General features: G+C 46.7%; 2 protein-coding genes across 2 annotated transcripts; one reads left to right on the top strand and one right to left on the bottom strand.

Annotated features, from left to right (window-relative positions):
• Positions 1 to 1,297: 1,297 nt before the first annotated feature.
• Positions 1,298 to 9,076, top strand: ZBTB39 (zinc finger and BTB domain containing 39). The gene is made up of 2 exons (XM_043968535.1): positions 1,298 to 1,445; positions 2,847 to 9,076. The coding sequence occupies exon 2, from the start codon at positions 2,943 to 2,945 to the stop codon at positions 5,085 to 5,087; it is 2,145 nt and encodes a 714-aa protein (XP_043824470.1). The 5' UTR covers positions 1,298 to 1,445; positions 2,847 to 2,942; the 3' UTR covers positions 5,088 to 9,076.
• Positions 9,077 to 10,053: 977 nt separating this feature from the next.
• On the bottom strand, positions 10,054 to 13,818 carry GPR182 (G protein-coupled receptor 182). The gene is made up of 2 exons (XM_043969086.1): positions 13,656 to 13,818; positions 10,054 to 12,715 (listed from the first exon to the last, which is right to left on the bottom strand). Exon 2 carries the CDS (start codon positions 12,699 to 12,701, stop codon positions 11,586 to 11,588), a length of 1,116 nt encoding a protein of 371 aa, XP_043825021.1. The 5' UTR covers positions 12,702 to 12,715; positions 13,656 to 13,818; the 3' UTR covers positions 10,054 to 11,585.
• Between the last annotated feature and the right edge of the window lie 244 nt (positions 13,819 to 14,062).

The following is a 14,062-nucleotide window of genomic DNA, read 5'->3' as shown; positions in this document are numbered from 1 at the left end:
TACATTTAAAAGGTGTAACATACATAATTTTCCTTTAAAAAAAGTTAGCCAGACTTGGCTAAAATCAAACCAAGGAAGCACACCCCAAACTCCCCCACAAAACAAAGTCCATTGAAAATTCAATCTCCCATTTTCCATCCAGACATCTGGCTCCAAATTGTAATCCAATCTGCTTTGGATGGTACTGAAAGCCACCTTGAAGCATGGTGCCGAGAGGTGAAGGAGCTTACATTGTGATAAGGTGTCCTCTTTGGTTCGAATAGAATTGTATCAATTATTATAAAACTATCATTTTAAACTTTTAAATGTAGTGGACTTTTTTTCCCTACTGCATGAAATGCTGTTTTAAAATCGATCAACACAAAAAAAACTTTGAAAGACTTAGGACCCAAGATGAGGCACATGTACATCTGTAAATACACTCAGAGTGCAGATTGAGTCATATACAGATATACACACACATTACATATATATGTGTACATATCTATATCGAGATATTCACACATATGTCATTCATATATATGTATATATGTGTATGTGTGTTTGTGTGTATACATGCATATATAAAGCCAATGGGAGAATTTTTTTGCTTGACCATACACATGTTTGTAACAGGTTTTTTTTGTGTCACTTTCTGAGTGATCGGTGAGGAGAATGCAGGCCAGAAAGTAAATTAAAATTCAATTAAATAAAAACAAAATAAAATTGGTCAACAGTGAAAGGTTGGCTCAAATTCTCTCCACCTCTCAAAGCTGTGGTTTGCTATGGAAAATGCTGCTTGATCCCTCCTCATATTTTCATCAAGGATACCCTCAATGCACGCATAGACCATTGTCATAATGATTTTATAGCAGCAAGAAAGCATGCAAATAGACGTAATGTTTTTGAAGAGGGCCTGCTCGGCACAGCACAGAGTGCCCCAAGGGTGGTTCAGTCAGCGCATGCGTGAGAAGACAGGATGCAAGCTCCAGTAAAGGCCTTCGCCTCGGGCCGGGCCTGGAGGGCGGGAGCAGCGGAGGCGCACAGTCATTGGGCTTCCGGGGAGGGGCGCGGTGGAGGGGGTGGGAGGTGTAGGAGCGTCTCTCTCCCCCTCCCTCTACGCCTCAGGCCAGGCCTTCGGGGTGGAGGGGGAGGCGCTCCCTCCTCCCGTACTGCTGGGGGCGCTGCGGGCCTGGCGGCGGGCGGCTGCTGCTGCTGTGGTCGCCGCGGCCGCGGGGGCTGAGCAGGGGGGGGGGCGCTGCCTCCTCCGGGGCGGCGGGGGGCGCTGCGGGCCGGGCGGCGGGGGTGGCCCGGGCCGGCACCGAGCTCGGCGAGGCGGATGGAGAGTCTGGCCGAGGCCGGCGGTGCCGCCTCCTCGTCGGGCTGGGGACGGCGGGCCGAGGCCTTTGTGTGAGGAGGCGGCGGCGACGGAGGCGGCGATGGTGCTCTGGGTCCCGCGGAGCCGGGTAAGCGAGTCCGGGCCAAGGCCCAACCCCCGCCCCCCAGGCCAGCCAGGGCCTCCCTTTCCTCTCCCGCTGAGCCCCCCGCCCGTGCCCAGCTCCCCAGATCCTGGGAACGGCCGCCCCCGACCCCCTTCTCAGCCGGGACCTTGCCCCCGCCCCCCCAGCAGCCCTCCCCCGACCCCCGGCTGCTTTGTGGCTCTGCGGGAAGCTCAGGACCAATTTTCAGCCGCGGTTCATTCTGTTGGTGTCCTTTAGAGGAAGCGCCCCCCTTTTATTCCCCCCCCCATGCCCATCACCGTCTCCCTCCCCCTCCCCCTAAGGAGGATGCTCGGGCAGCCGGCCAGAGCACAATGCTTGGGCCCCAGGAAAAGTTAGGAGCCCCCCAGCATCGGGTACGGGGAGCATTCGTGGGGAGCGGGTCTTTGGGAGGGCTCAGGCTGCTCTGGGAGGTCGATGGCAAAGTGAGACCCAGCGAGAACAAATAACCACTGAGCGCATCCTTCGGGGCCAGGCAGGATGCGCGGAGCAGAAAAGGAGGGATGCTGGAAAAGTTTTTGCAAGACTGTCTCTCCTATATGTGTGTTGGGGCAGCTCAGAATCAGCTTAAGGCCGCCACAAGAATAAGGCAGCAGCTATTCTATACCAAAAAAAAGGGGGGGGGGTGTGTGCAGAAATCCTGCTCCATTCTGGGTTTTGTTTGGTAGGTTTTTACCCAATGTTGGATCTTTACATGTTTTTTTTAACGACATCCACAGAAGGCAGAGGAGTGTGGTGTCCAGATGCTGCAGGTAAACAGAAGTTTAAATAGTTGTTTAGACACTTAGAAGAGTAGGGAGAGTGAAAGGATTTCAGGAAGTAGTAGGAGCTGATAATAGGGGCTGACGGGATGGAGCTATGAGACAAATCCAATAGAAAGAAATGCCTGTAGTTTTTTTTTCCTTAAGTAATAACTAATTGTGCCACAGCATTTTGAAGGTAGTAGGTAATGCTCGGAAAAAAAATAGTTGAGTGAGACAAAAGAACCTATTTAGGAGAATATGGGATGAAATAATGAAAATTTGAACTTACTGATCTGGGAGTGAAACTCAATACTGTATTAGAAGAATATTCTTCACTGATTCTTGGGGGATAGTAACAAGAGAACCTTTTGCCTTAGCCTTTACTTGACCAGCCCTATAGCCTTGCCTTAACGACTCTATAAGGTATACTTGCTCAATATTTGCCAACAAGTGTTGGATTTTTGTCATGGTAAGTGACAACCTAGCAGTCTTTTGTCATTTCTACTCTCCCTTTCTCCATAGCATGCTGCCAGTCCCTTCCATCACCCTGCCAACACTCTATATGCACATGCACTGACAGAGGCTTTGAAGTGATGAGATTGATTTGTGATATTTTCTTCTCCAGAGCCCATTGCCCTGCAGACGGTTGGAAATTTATCTTCTCATGCTGTCCACAGATTAATGGTGCTGATAAGGTCGAAACTTTATAGGATCTGCTAAAATGGGCATGAGGATCAAACTACACAGCACCAATCACCCCAACAATCTACTGAAGGAGCTCAACAAGTGCAGGCTCTCAGAGACCATGTGTGATGTTACCATTGTGGTAGGAAGCCGCTCATTTCCAGCTCACAAGGCTGTGCTTGCCTGTGCAGCAGGTTACTTCCAGAACCTTTTCCTGAATGCAGGGCTAGATGCTGCCAGGACCTACGTAGTGGACTTTATCACCCCAGCCAACTTTGAGAAAATCTTGAGCTTTGTCTACACATCAGAACTCTTCACTGACTTGATCAATGTGGGTGTCATCTATGAGGTAGCTGAGCGCTTGGGCATGGAAGATCTCCTCAAGGCTTGCCACTCCACTTTCCCTGACCTGGAAAGCACAGTTGTGACTAAGCCCCCAACCAGCTCCAGTGAAGGCCGTTCTAGCACCCAAAGCAGCACTTCAGCAGAACCAGCTCATTCCCTTGGAGAACTCCGAAGTGTTGGAGACCAGTTTGGTCCTGACAGGAACTATATCTTGCACAGTGATGTTGGGATAAGCTATAAAGAGGAGAGAAATCCTTCCACTGACAGCAACCACAGTCTGCCTCTGTTACACCAGCCACCACCATCTAAGACAGAAGAGCATGACGCCCCTGTCCCATTTACTTCAGTTACAAGCATGGTTGCTCAGCCAGGCCTTGGTACCCTCAGTATAGGCACACCAGCTAATTCGAGCTCCTTCCAACCTTTCAAGGTTCAGAGCAATGGGGACTTTGGCAAAAATAGCTACTTTGCCCCTGATAACCCACTGGATATCTCCACAGGGAGTAACTCCTGTCCAAGCAACAGTGACCACTCCAAAGATCAGGGGTTTGGGCAAATGGATGAGCTGCAGCTGGAGGAGCTTGGGGAAGACGATCTGCAGTTTGAAGATCCTGGAGAAGACCTAGTTCCAACAGATGAAGTGATAGAGTTGAGTGATGACAGTGAGGAGGAGCTCACGTTTGGAGAAAATGAAAACCGGGAAAATAAGGCCATGCCCTGCCAGGTGTGTAAGAAAGTGCTAGAGCCTAACATTCAGCTGATCCGGCAGCACGCTCGGGACCATGTGGACCTGCTGACAGGCAACTGCAAGGTCTGTGAGACCCACTTCCAGGATCGAAACTCAAGGGTTACCCATGTCCTGTCTCACATTGGCATTTTTCTCTTCTCCTGTGATATGTGTGAAACCAAATTCTTCACCCAGTGGCAGCTGACCCTTCACCGAAGGGATGGAGTATTTGACAACAACATTATTGTTCATCCTAGTGATCCATTACCTGGGAAGCTTGGTCTTTTTGTGGGGGGAACTAGCCCAGAGCTAAAATGTGCTGCTTGTGGGAAGGTACTGGTCAGAGATTTCCACATGGTCCGGGGCCACATTCTAGACCACTTAAACTTGAAGGGCCAAGCCTGTAGTGTTTGTGACCAGCGCCACCTCAGCCTCTGCAGCCTCATGTGGCACACCCTTTCCCACCTGGGCATTTCTGTCTTCTCATGCTCTGTCTGTGCCAATAGCTTTGTAGACCGGCATCTCTTAGAGAAGCACATGGCTGTTCACCAGAGCCTGGAAGATACACTCTTCCACTGCCACTACTGCAGCCAGAGCTTCAAGTCAGAGGCTGCATACCGCTACCACGTCAGCCAACACAAGTGCAGTGGAGGAAGCAGCCTTGACTCCAGGTCTGGTTTTGGAGATCGATTACAGCACCCAGCTTTTCAGAAGCGGAAACTGCCCTCGGATGAGTTCCTGAGTGAAGAGCTGGCCCTTCAGAGCCAATCTGGCAATAGCAAGTATAGCTGCAAAGTATGTGGCAAAAGGTTTGCCCACACAAGTGAGTTCAACTACCATCGGCGAATACACACAGGAGAAAAGCCCTACCAGTGCAAGGTGTGCCATAAGTTCTTCCGGGGCCGGTCGACCATTAAGTGCCACCTGAAAACACACTCAGGTGCCCTCATGTACCGCTGTACGGTCTGTGGTCACTACAGCTCCACCCTCAATCTCATGAGCAAGCACATAACTGTGCATAAGGGTAGCCTTCCACCCGACTTCACCATTGAACAGACATTCATGTACATTATCCATTCCAAAGAGGCGGAGAAGAACCTGGACAGCTGATTGGGCCACATTAGACCTGAGGGCCTGGTCCCCAAAAAGTAGCCAGGATGTTGCTTTTCCAATGGCCTGTTGGCCCTTGACTGAAGTTACAATTTGCCTTGCTAGGAATTCCAATTCACGTTGTGTTAAAGGAAGAAAGGAAAGAAATAGCACACAAACTGAGAAATCATTTTTGAGAAGCAATGACCCTACCATGTTTACCTCCACACCTGCTCGTGGCCGGCAGAGACCACGTTTTTGGTTCTTTGGGGAGCTGGGATTGCGATCTAGTCACAGAGACAGGAATTGGTTTCAACTAGGTCCTTACTCCCCACTCTCTAGTTTTAGTTCACTGTTAGGTTTTATGCTGCTAAGAATCCAACCCACAGCCTCAATGAAAAGGGGAGGTGAGAAGAAGTCTTCAAACTGCTTTTTAGTTTCACTGTAGGCATTACCACAGCTCTGTGGTCTCCAGCAGGATTAACCAGTTCCAAGGATGATTCCAGAAATATGGTCATTCAGAGAATCCAACTAGTCAGGGCAGCCCACCTTGAATTCTGAGTGCTAGCCTTTAAGGTATTGGTGCTAGCCTGCCACACAGACTTACCCAGAGTCCCTATAAGTGTTAAGGGCTTTGTATTTAGAAAAAGGAGAAAAGCAGAAAGTTTAGAGATGGTAAAGCCTAGCCCAGAAGGAGTTAATCCTGTAGAGCCATTTGAACCTGGGTGTAGGTGTGGGCAGTAAGGTGAATTTCTTCCCTCCTCATTTCCAAAGAAGAATGGTTTTAGGGCATGCCAGCCAAGGCTTTCAGGACCTCCCCAAGGGGACAGGGATAACAAACCACCCTAATGTAAACATCTACCATTCTGGTGTCCTCTCCTTCCATGGGTATGAGAAGATGAACCTTGGGCACCCTGCAGGAGAGGTTGTAACATATTTGTTAGCAGTAACTTTGCCTTAATTTTCATCTAGTCTCCTGCCCAAAAGTGTATGAATTGGCCCATAGTTAAGATGGGGAAAAAAAACCTGTTGTGATGGAGTGGTTAGTCCTCTGTGAGTCCTTCAGAGTTGATGGGACCAGTTAATAATAGTGGCATTTTATTGGTGGGGTGTAAGTTTTTACTGTCTGTTTTAATCAGGTAACAATTTTTTGGTTTTGTTTCTTTTTACATGCACTAACAGGCAAGCAGTGCTTTAGTAGCCCACCTTTTACTTGTTAGAATTCATCCCGATCTGTCCTTGTGTCACCCCTAGGGGGTACTGTTGGATGGACCTAACCAGTCTGCACACAGGAACTGGCTGATCCTCATTTTATTTTGTTTATGAAAGGGTCATGCCCAAAGAAGGAGGGAGGGAGGGATCCCTCTGAACTTGATCTTGCATGTTCACAAGGTAGCACCCTCATCCAGAGTTGCCCTCAGTAACTCATACTACCTCACCCAGAGCGAATGCACTGGGAGTTCACAGCCACAGCCCCACACACTGCCACCTGTGTGAACTTGGCAACACCCAGTGCCATTTCACAAGCAAGTGATTTTAATTAACCCTCAAAGCCTTTTTAAAGTTTAATATTTATTATTTTTGTATACAGATCATCCAGCATCTGCTTTGTATGACAGATTTCAGGAAAAATGAGGTTCCCAGAGGTGAGTGGTCACATCCCAGGAAGAAGTTCTAATCCAGGGATTTTGGTGACAGGGGCACAAGCCAGCAGAGAACAAGCCAAATAGGTCCTATCCTATCCTAATCTGTACTGAGAGGTGCCCTTCTCTCACAAATGGGGGAATCATTTCCCTTTCCCCAAATAGATTCCTCCCTATGGTAATAATCCTAGATCACACTTTCAACAATGGCCTAACCTTCTAGGCGTTTGGGAACAAAGAACACCCTAATGATGGAAATTTGTGAACTTCCTATTTCTTTCATTCCTCTTCCCAAATTCCCAGATGGAGTTACCTGAGAGAGGTTTCTAAGGAAGGCAGGGGACCTGCTTTGGTAGGACAGTGATTTCTTGGTGGACAGCTTTGAACCCCTTTTAAATTAGGAAATTGTCATTTCCCTTTTAATAAATAGCAAGATGGGCAAGCCAAAGTTCCCCATTGACTGACTTGCTGATTCTTTGCTTCAAGGTGCTGTTGTTTATAAATGGAACCCCTTTTCTAGCCCTGAAACAATGAAAGCAGTATCTTAACTCAGAACAACTCTTTTTCTATAGCGTCTGTTCAGGCAGTTGGGATATGGTGGTGAGGGGACATGAACAGGAACCATTGTAGGTCCACTTTCTACTTTCTACCACTAACCTGTTAGAGTCTTACTTGAGAGGCTCTTACTGTGAAAGTTGTACTCATCTGAAGGTGATGGTGCCCCTTTGTGGTGGACAGGCCCTTCCTTTTCCCCTTGCCTTCATCATTATAAATATAAAAGATTGACTTGATGTAAAAGTTAGAGATGATCAGGCATCCACCAAACTTGCCTACCCTGAGTAAGTTTCTCTCCCTTTTGTGCCCTACCTCTCTCCCCATCCCCAACTCCCAGCTGCAGTTGGAAAGTAGGTGATTCTTAGACGGCAGGATTTAGAAGAAGCAATACTAACTAGGGCCTAGTCAAAGGGACATGCTAGAGAAATCCCTTTTTTGTATCTAAGAACTTGGGTGCTGAGTGGTCTGTGAATTTTAACTGAAACTGTGAAGTTTTTGTTTTCTTTTAGTAAACCAAATAAAAATATGCCCCAGAAGCTTTCCCCCTAAAACACTAAGCAGAAGACTGTAGTCCCTCGTTTCTGGCCCAAAGCTAGGAGGGAAAACCATGCCCATAGCATTTGTCCCCTACTGAAAGGGTGGTGATTGTGTGCTCAGTCCCAGTCAGACATGTAGCAGCACCAGTAGCTAGTGAGGCTTCTTGACCAAACCCCTGTGCTCTGTACTCACCCATATTCATTCTTGGACCTCTTCTTTGCGTTTGGGACTTTCTGTTTCCTCTGCCTTTCAGCCCATTTTGTTTTGAACTGGTTCTTTTATAACACCGTAATCTTGTAGCAAGGGATACTCCAGTAGAGTATTTTTTTTTTAATTTGGTGTCTGGTTTACAGCTTTCTGATTCATTTGGCTTTTTTATCCCCCCTTCTTGGAACAGTATTCTACCCTCATGTGCTGTCTAGTCTCTTGATGCTGAGTTTCCTCTGTTCTTCCTTATCCCTGTCCTGCCAACCCAGGGTCTGTGTTCAGAATTTAAGAAGTCTACTCAGTCCCCATAGCTGGTTAGGAATAGAGGCCTGGTCAAGTCAGGCCCTTTTCTGGGAGAAAGAGGCCCCTGGAAGGTTTGGAAGAGGGTCAGCATTCTCCCTGACTTCCTCTCCTGAAATGTGAATGCATCCTCCTGTTCTTGAGAAAAGGCTTGTGGTACCAGGTACCTTCTTCTCAACAGATTTTTTTTTTTCTTTTTTGCTACTGATGAATTCTCCCCCAACCATTTCATCTGGCCTCTGGTTCCCTATTCCATGGGCTGCTCAGCTTTGGAAGTGAAAAATGTTATTTAAAGCTATTTATGTAGATGGACACACTGAATTTTCTAGATGGGGGCAAGGGATCTTGAATGACATGGAAGCCCCCACATAGCTCTTCTGGCTCTGTCCCTAAATCTCGTACCGAGAGGAGCACAGATAGGAAATAGCAACTCAGTGTTAGTTTCCATGTGATGACCCATTTTAAAGTCAACATCAGGATGAAAATGAAATTGAATTTTGATTTTGATGTTTCCTTAAAATCCTTTCCCTTCCCAACCCATCCTTCCTTGCTCCTATTTCTGAAGGCTCTTTCATAAAGCAGAGAAGAGTTGTCATTGACATCTAACCCCTTTCATTAAATTAATTGTAGGTACTGACCTCCTAATATTTAAGTGTTTACTATCTATTGCTGTAAAGTTTTGTATATTTTGTAAACTTTTTTCCCAAATAGTAGATGTCTAAAATCGTTGTACATCTGATTCTTTTATACTCCATTGTTCAGCACAAAGTGTGGTTTTTATTTAGAATAAAAAAAAAAAGAAATTTGGGATGTACCTGACTCCTTGCCTTAATGTTTAAGAATATTCCCATGTTTCTGAACTTGGATTTTGTGGGCATCTCACCACTGCAGTCACCATACTTCCCCAGATGAAAAGCCAAGGTGCTTTCAAGTCACATGTTTCCTTTTCCAGTCTCTAGGATTTCCTATTCAGAATTGGGATGAATTTGTTATATTAAGCAAATGAGAAATGAAATTAATGAACCAGTTTTGCCCTGGAGGGATCCTTAATGACATCTTTCACCAGCCCAGAGGTGGAATTTGTATCTAGAAAGTTAGTGGCATGTTAGACCAGATCAAGTATTGACGTGGAGGAAACTAGTACCATTTAATTCCTTATGATTTCTAAGTTGTATAAGGAAATTGAGATTAAACATAGAGAAATGTTGAAAGCAGCTTAGGGAGCGGTAGCGGTTTGGTGTAAATTTCCATGGAGTTATTGAAAAGTATTCCCATGAACAGGGAGACTTGAACTTCCTTCCAGTGAAAGTTCATCTCGGAGGACTTAGGGTCAGTACTGGAGAAAGTTAGATAAAATGAGTCCATTCCTGTTATCCTATAAAATGGAAAGATTCCCTTAGTGAATCATGCTTTCAGAATGATAGCTCGTTGCCACATTATTGGTGCTGTGAAATTAGCAAGATCTTGGGAGAAGTGGTCTGTGTGATAGACTAAGATGTGACCAGCAGTCACATCAGATGTTTAATGGGACAGCCAGCAGGACCCTCCCTAGCTTAGAGAAGTAATGACATTTTCCAAGATTTTCATTTTAAAAAGTCTTTTCCTGGAAATATGACCAACCCTGAGCATTTGGCCTGTAGCTCAAGATCATTTCAGGGCTGGACTTAATGAGCACTGAGGAGACTTAGGAAGTCCTGGCTACAGATTACCAACCATCCTTCTGGGAAGACACTAGATACATTTCATCACATTGAGGTACATGTTTAATACATCTAGTGAGCAGGTTCAGCTTTCCAGGAGTAAAGGCTACAAATCCAAAGTACAAGGATAGTTATTCTAAATCACAGGTTCTTAACCTTTTTTGTATCATGGACCCCTTTGGCAATCTGGTGAAACCCCTGGACCCCTTCTCAGAATAATGTTTTTAAAATGCACAAAATAAAATGTAGGGTTACAAAGGAAATCAATTATATTGGAATACATGTATCAAAATACTTTAGAAAACAAGTCCATGGACTTCAGGTTACAAACTCCTGTTCTGGCAGAGACATGCTGTGCCTAACTGATTGCTTTAATCAGGGGGTAGAGAGAGTGTGTACCAGATATTAAGTTGACGATACCTTACTCTTCCCAGGACTTGCCAAAGGCAGCAGAGACTTCGTCTTCTAGTGCTGGTTAACCTAAAAACAACTTGTTAATATTGATTCAGTTCCTCAAATTAACATGCCCTTTCACCAGGCTAAGTGTGTAGGTAAGTTGTTGACATATCTACACAGAAAAGTAACATGTACATTTGGCTTGAAAGAGATACAAAAAGGAGAACAGAATTGAAATGGATGTTATAACTGGCCCATAGGCCCCAATACTGAACTTTTCCAGCCCATGCCAGGGGAAGACTGGGGAGTGATGAAGACCAAGCTGAGCTATCCCAGCAGTCTTGGGGGGATAGAAGTGTAATCTTGATCCAGTTTCATGGTACTTGCATCAAACTCCAGACATTTGGGCAGCTTCCTCTCTCTTGTCTTCTCTACCTCTGCCTTACTTATCCTTACACTAAAGATATATACACTCAGTTCAAAACACTGGGGCCTTGGGGATATCCTGCTTGTGGCTTCCCAGCTCCTTGGCCTCTAGCATCCTGTTCTCAGATACAGGATAGTTCAGTGAGTTCAATATGTACGCAAAAAGAAAGGTCTGAGGCTACTGCCAGGTTTGTCCTGGTCATGGTGATTTATGGTGTGTTTCCAGCTTCCTTTGTCAAGTCTCTTTCCATCTCCCTGTCCTTCCCTCCTTCCCCTGCCCCTTTGAAGTGCCAGTTTTTCCAGGGTCAGGGGTCCACACGATTCTCACTTTTGTTCCCTTCTCCCTGCCCATATTACAGATGCTGCTGATTCCAAACCCATAGAAAGATATATTGAATTGGACAAATAGTCATAACAATTCTGTGGACCTGTTCCCAATTTCAGTATATACTAGAATGAGCACTCTGTGCTAATCACTGTACTTAAATACCCCATCTCTTGCCTTTAGGTTCTTTCTCCTCCCTTGCTTCTTGTCAGTGTTGTTCAGTCCTTTCAATAGTGTCCAACTCTTTGTGAATACACTTAAGTTGTCACTCCTCAGCAGCAGTCTGAAACAGGAATTGGTCAGGGTTGGGCATATCAGACTGAGGGATGGGGAGAGACGAGGTGTTTAGAATTAAGGAAGAGGCACATTCCTGAAAGTGTAGGCTCAGACATAGCGAGAGGAGGTGGGGGCTAGGAGGAGAGGGTTCCCTCTAGTTGGTTTGGGCTCCCTCCTTAGTAATGACAATCGAATGCTTGGTGGTGGAGGAGGAGGAGGAACCCCTGCCTTTCCGGGCTTGGTCCTTGGGGATATAATGAACCACAGCACCCACCAGCCGGCTACGGAAGCTGGGACTAAGAAAGTTGTAGAGAATGGGGTTAGCAACACAGTGCAGCATAGAGAAACAGTCGATGACATCGTAGAAGAAGTAGAGAACATGAACCATGGAGCAGTGGAGGAAGATATGGTTTCCATGTAGCGTGAGCAGCAGCAATGTCACGTGGTACGGCACCCAGCAGACCACAAAGACAGCCACATAGGCACAAACCAATAGGCCGTGGCGCCGAGCCTCTGGCCGTCCCGCCTGGTGTAGATGGTAAACAGTCAGTGCATTAAAGACTACCATCAGCGGAAAGGGCAATAAGAAACCCAAGATTATGGTGCAGAGGGTCACAGCCAGCGCCCATGTGCTGTACGTCTCAAATGGTGCCAAGAAAAGGCACATTGGATCTGTGGCTTCCACCAAGTGGATGTGAGCTACCTCTGGCAGTGGGATGAGGGCAGAAAGGACCCAAATGCCCGCACAGATACCTTTCCGTACCCGGTGTTGATGGTGCTGCCAGAAGGGGGAGGAGTTGGTGAGTGTGACATAGCGATCTATGCTGAGGCACGTTAGGAAGAAGATGCTGCTATGCATGTTGGCAAAATAAAAGTAGTGTGTGAATCGGCAGAAGAAGCTGCCCCACAGCCATGTATAGTCCAGGGTGACTTCCAGCATCCACACAGGCAGAGACAGGATGATGCCCAGGTCGGCCACAGCCATGTTGAAGACATAGAGATTGAGCAGTCTCCCCTGGCCCAGGCTTTGCCAGTTGACGTAGATAACTAGCAGGCTCTCCACCAGCCCAACCACAAAGATGGCCAGGTAGAGTACAAAGAGGACCACACGCTTGGCGTTTTCATTGAGCTTGACTTCACACTCAGAAAAGGTATGGTTGAAGAAATGTGTCAGTTCTGTCCAGTTATGGAAGTCATCCAACTCACTGAGCATTGAGGAGGGGGCCTCAGAGGGGCCAGGCCCCATGATGAAATTGGGACTGGTTGACATGGGGTGGCAGGTACCTATAAGAAGTGCAGCGGAGAGAAGGGAGAAGACCTTGAGGATAAAGTCATACAGATAATGAAAGGGCCTGGGACATAGAAGACCATTGTTGGTAGGGCTTCAGAGTCTAAGAGGGCACAAGGGAAGGAGGAACCAGAAGGGGAGTATCAGAGACTACAGGCAATTCCTTCAAATGCTTAACAATCATCATGTTTTGATTTTGACCCCGAAGCCACGATGCTTTGATTAATAGGCCTATAGTGTTAGAAGTTCCTAAGTATTGCATGAGTCCCAAAAAATTTCTTACCATAAGCCAGTGTACTCTTCCCATAGTCCTCTCCACTTAACACCCCTCTGGCCTCCTGGGTTCCTGCTGTCAATCTGAAGGACCCCTTAAATGCTGCTGGCCTCTCAGACCTCTGATTTATAGGTATAGAAATATACATAGCACCCCCTCTCTAATCCATCTCAGGACAAACATGAATCATTGCATGAAAGCAGGACCATTAAAGAGCCTGGAAAGGGGTCCTTAACCTTTTTTTGAGCTGGGCCATTTGGTGGTCCGCTGAACCCTTCTCAGAATAATGTGTTGTTGTTTTTTTTAAAAAAAAAAATCATAATTGAAGGAAATGCTAAATTTCGGTTAGAGCTTAGTAAAAATAAAAGGCAGATTTTTTTTCCTGTCAAAGTTCATAGACCTCCTGAAATCTATCTGTGGACCCCCAGTTAAAAAACCCCGGGTCCAGTAGAATACCAGAATGTTACAGTCTAAAGATCATCTGGTTTAACCCCCTCATTTTAGGGATAAAACAACTGAGGCCCGCAGCAGGCAAATGACTTGCCAAAAATGAGCTAGAATCTGGTTATCCTACGTCCCCCAGTTCAGGGCTCTTTCTGCTTTCTTCGTCCTCCAGAAGAAGGGCTTAATTTGGGGGCGGGGGGGGGGGGACGGGCACTTACCTAAACCTTTGCTTGTTTATCTGGGGCTGCAAGGGTGTGTCCTGTCCTGAGAGCCGGAGCAGAGCCAGAGAGGTTATGGCAGTGGGGGTGTGGGATTAGCGGCTCTGCTTCTCTTCTCAGGGCCGCCCTCCTTACTCAGGAAACAGACCTCACTGGCTGACATTCTGTGGGAGGGGGCCAGGGGCTTTCCTGCATTCACCATTCAACAGGACAGGGAAGAGATGGACAAAAGATGGCAAAAGGATCTGGCCCTTCTATTGCTTCCTTCCCTTCCCTAACCCTCACAAGCTTGCCTGGGACCCCATTCTTCACTGCCTGCTAACCTGGAGGCCTAAAAGGAATCGGATTGTGGGAAAGTCACTTTTAAATGTTTCTGGCTTTCCCCTTGGCACTCACCCTCCAGAGTC

This window comes from Dromiciops gliroides, chromosome 5, assembly GCF_019393635.1.
Source record: "Dromiciops gliroides isolate mDroGli1 chromosome 5, mDroGli1.pri, whole genome shotgun sequence".
NCBI lineage: Eukaryota > Metazoa > Chordata > Mammalia > Microbiotheria > Microbiotheriidae > Dromiciops > Dromiciops gliroides.
The sequence above is the reverse complement of the archived record's forward strand: the minus strand, read 5'-3'. Positions and strand labels throughout refer to the sequence as shown.

Bases quoted from the DNA above. Each gene is read 5' to 3' on its own strand.
- ZBTB39 (XM_043968535.1), top strand. From the start codon at position 2,943: ATGGGCATGAGGATCAAACTACACAGCACCAATCACCCCAACAATCTA.
- GPR182 (XM_043969086.1), bottom strand. From the start codon at position 12,701: ATGTCAACCAGTCCCAATTTCATCATGGGGCCTGGCCCCTCTGAGGCC.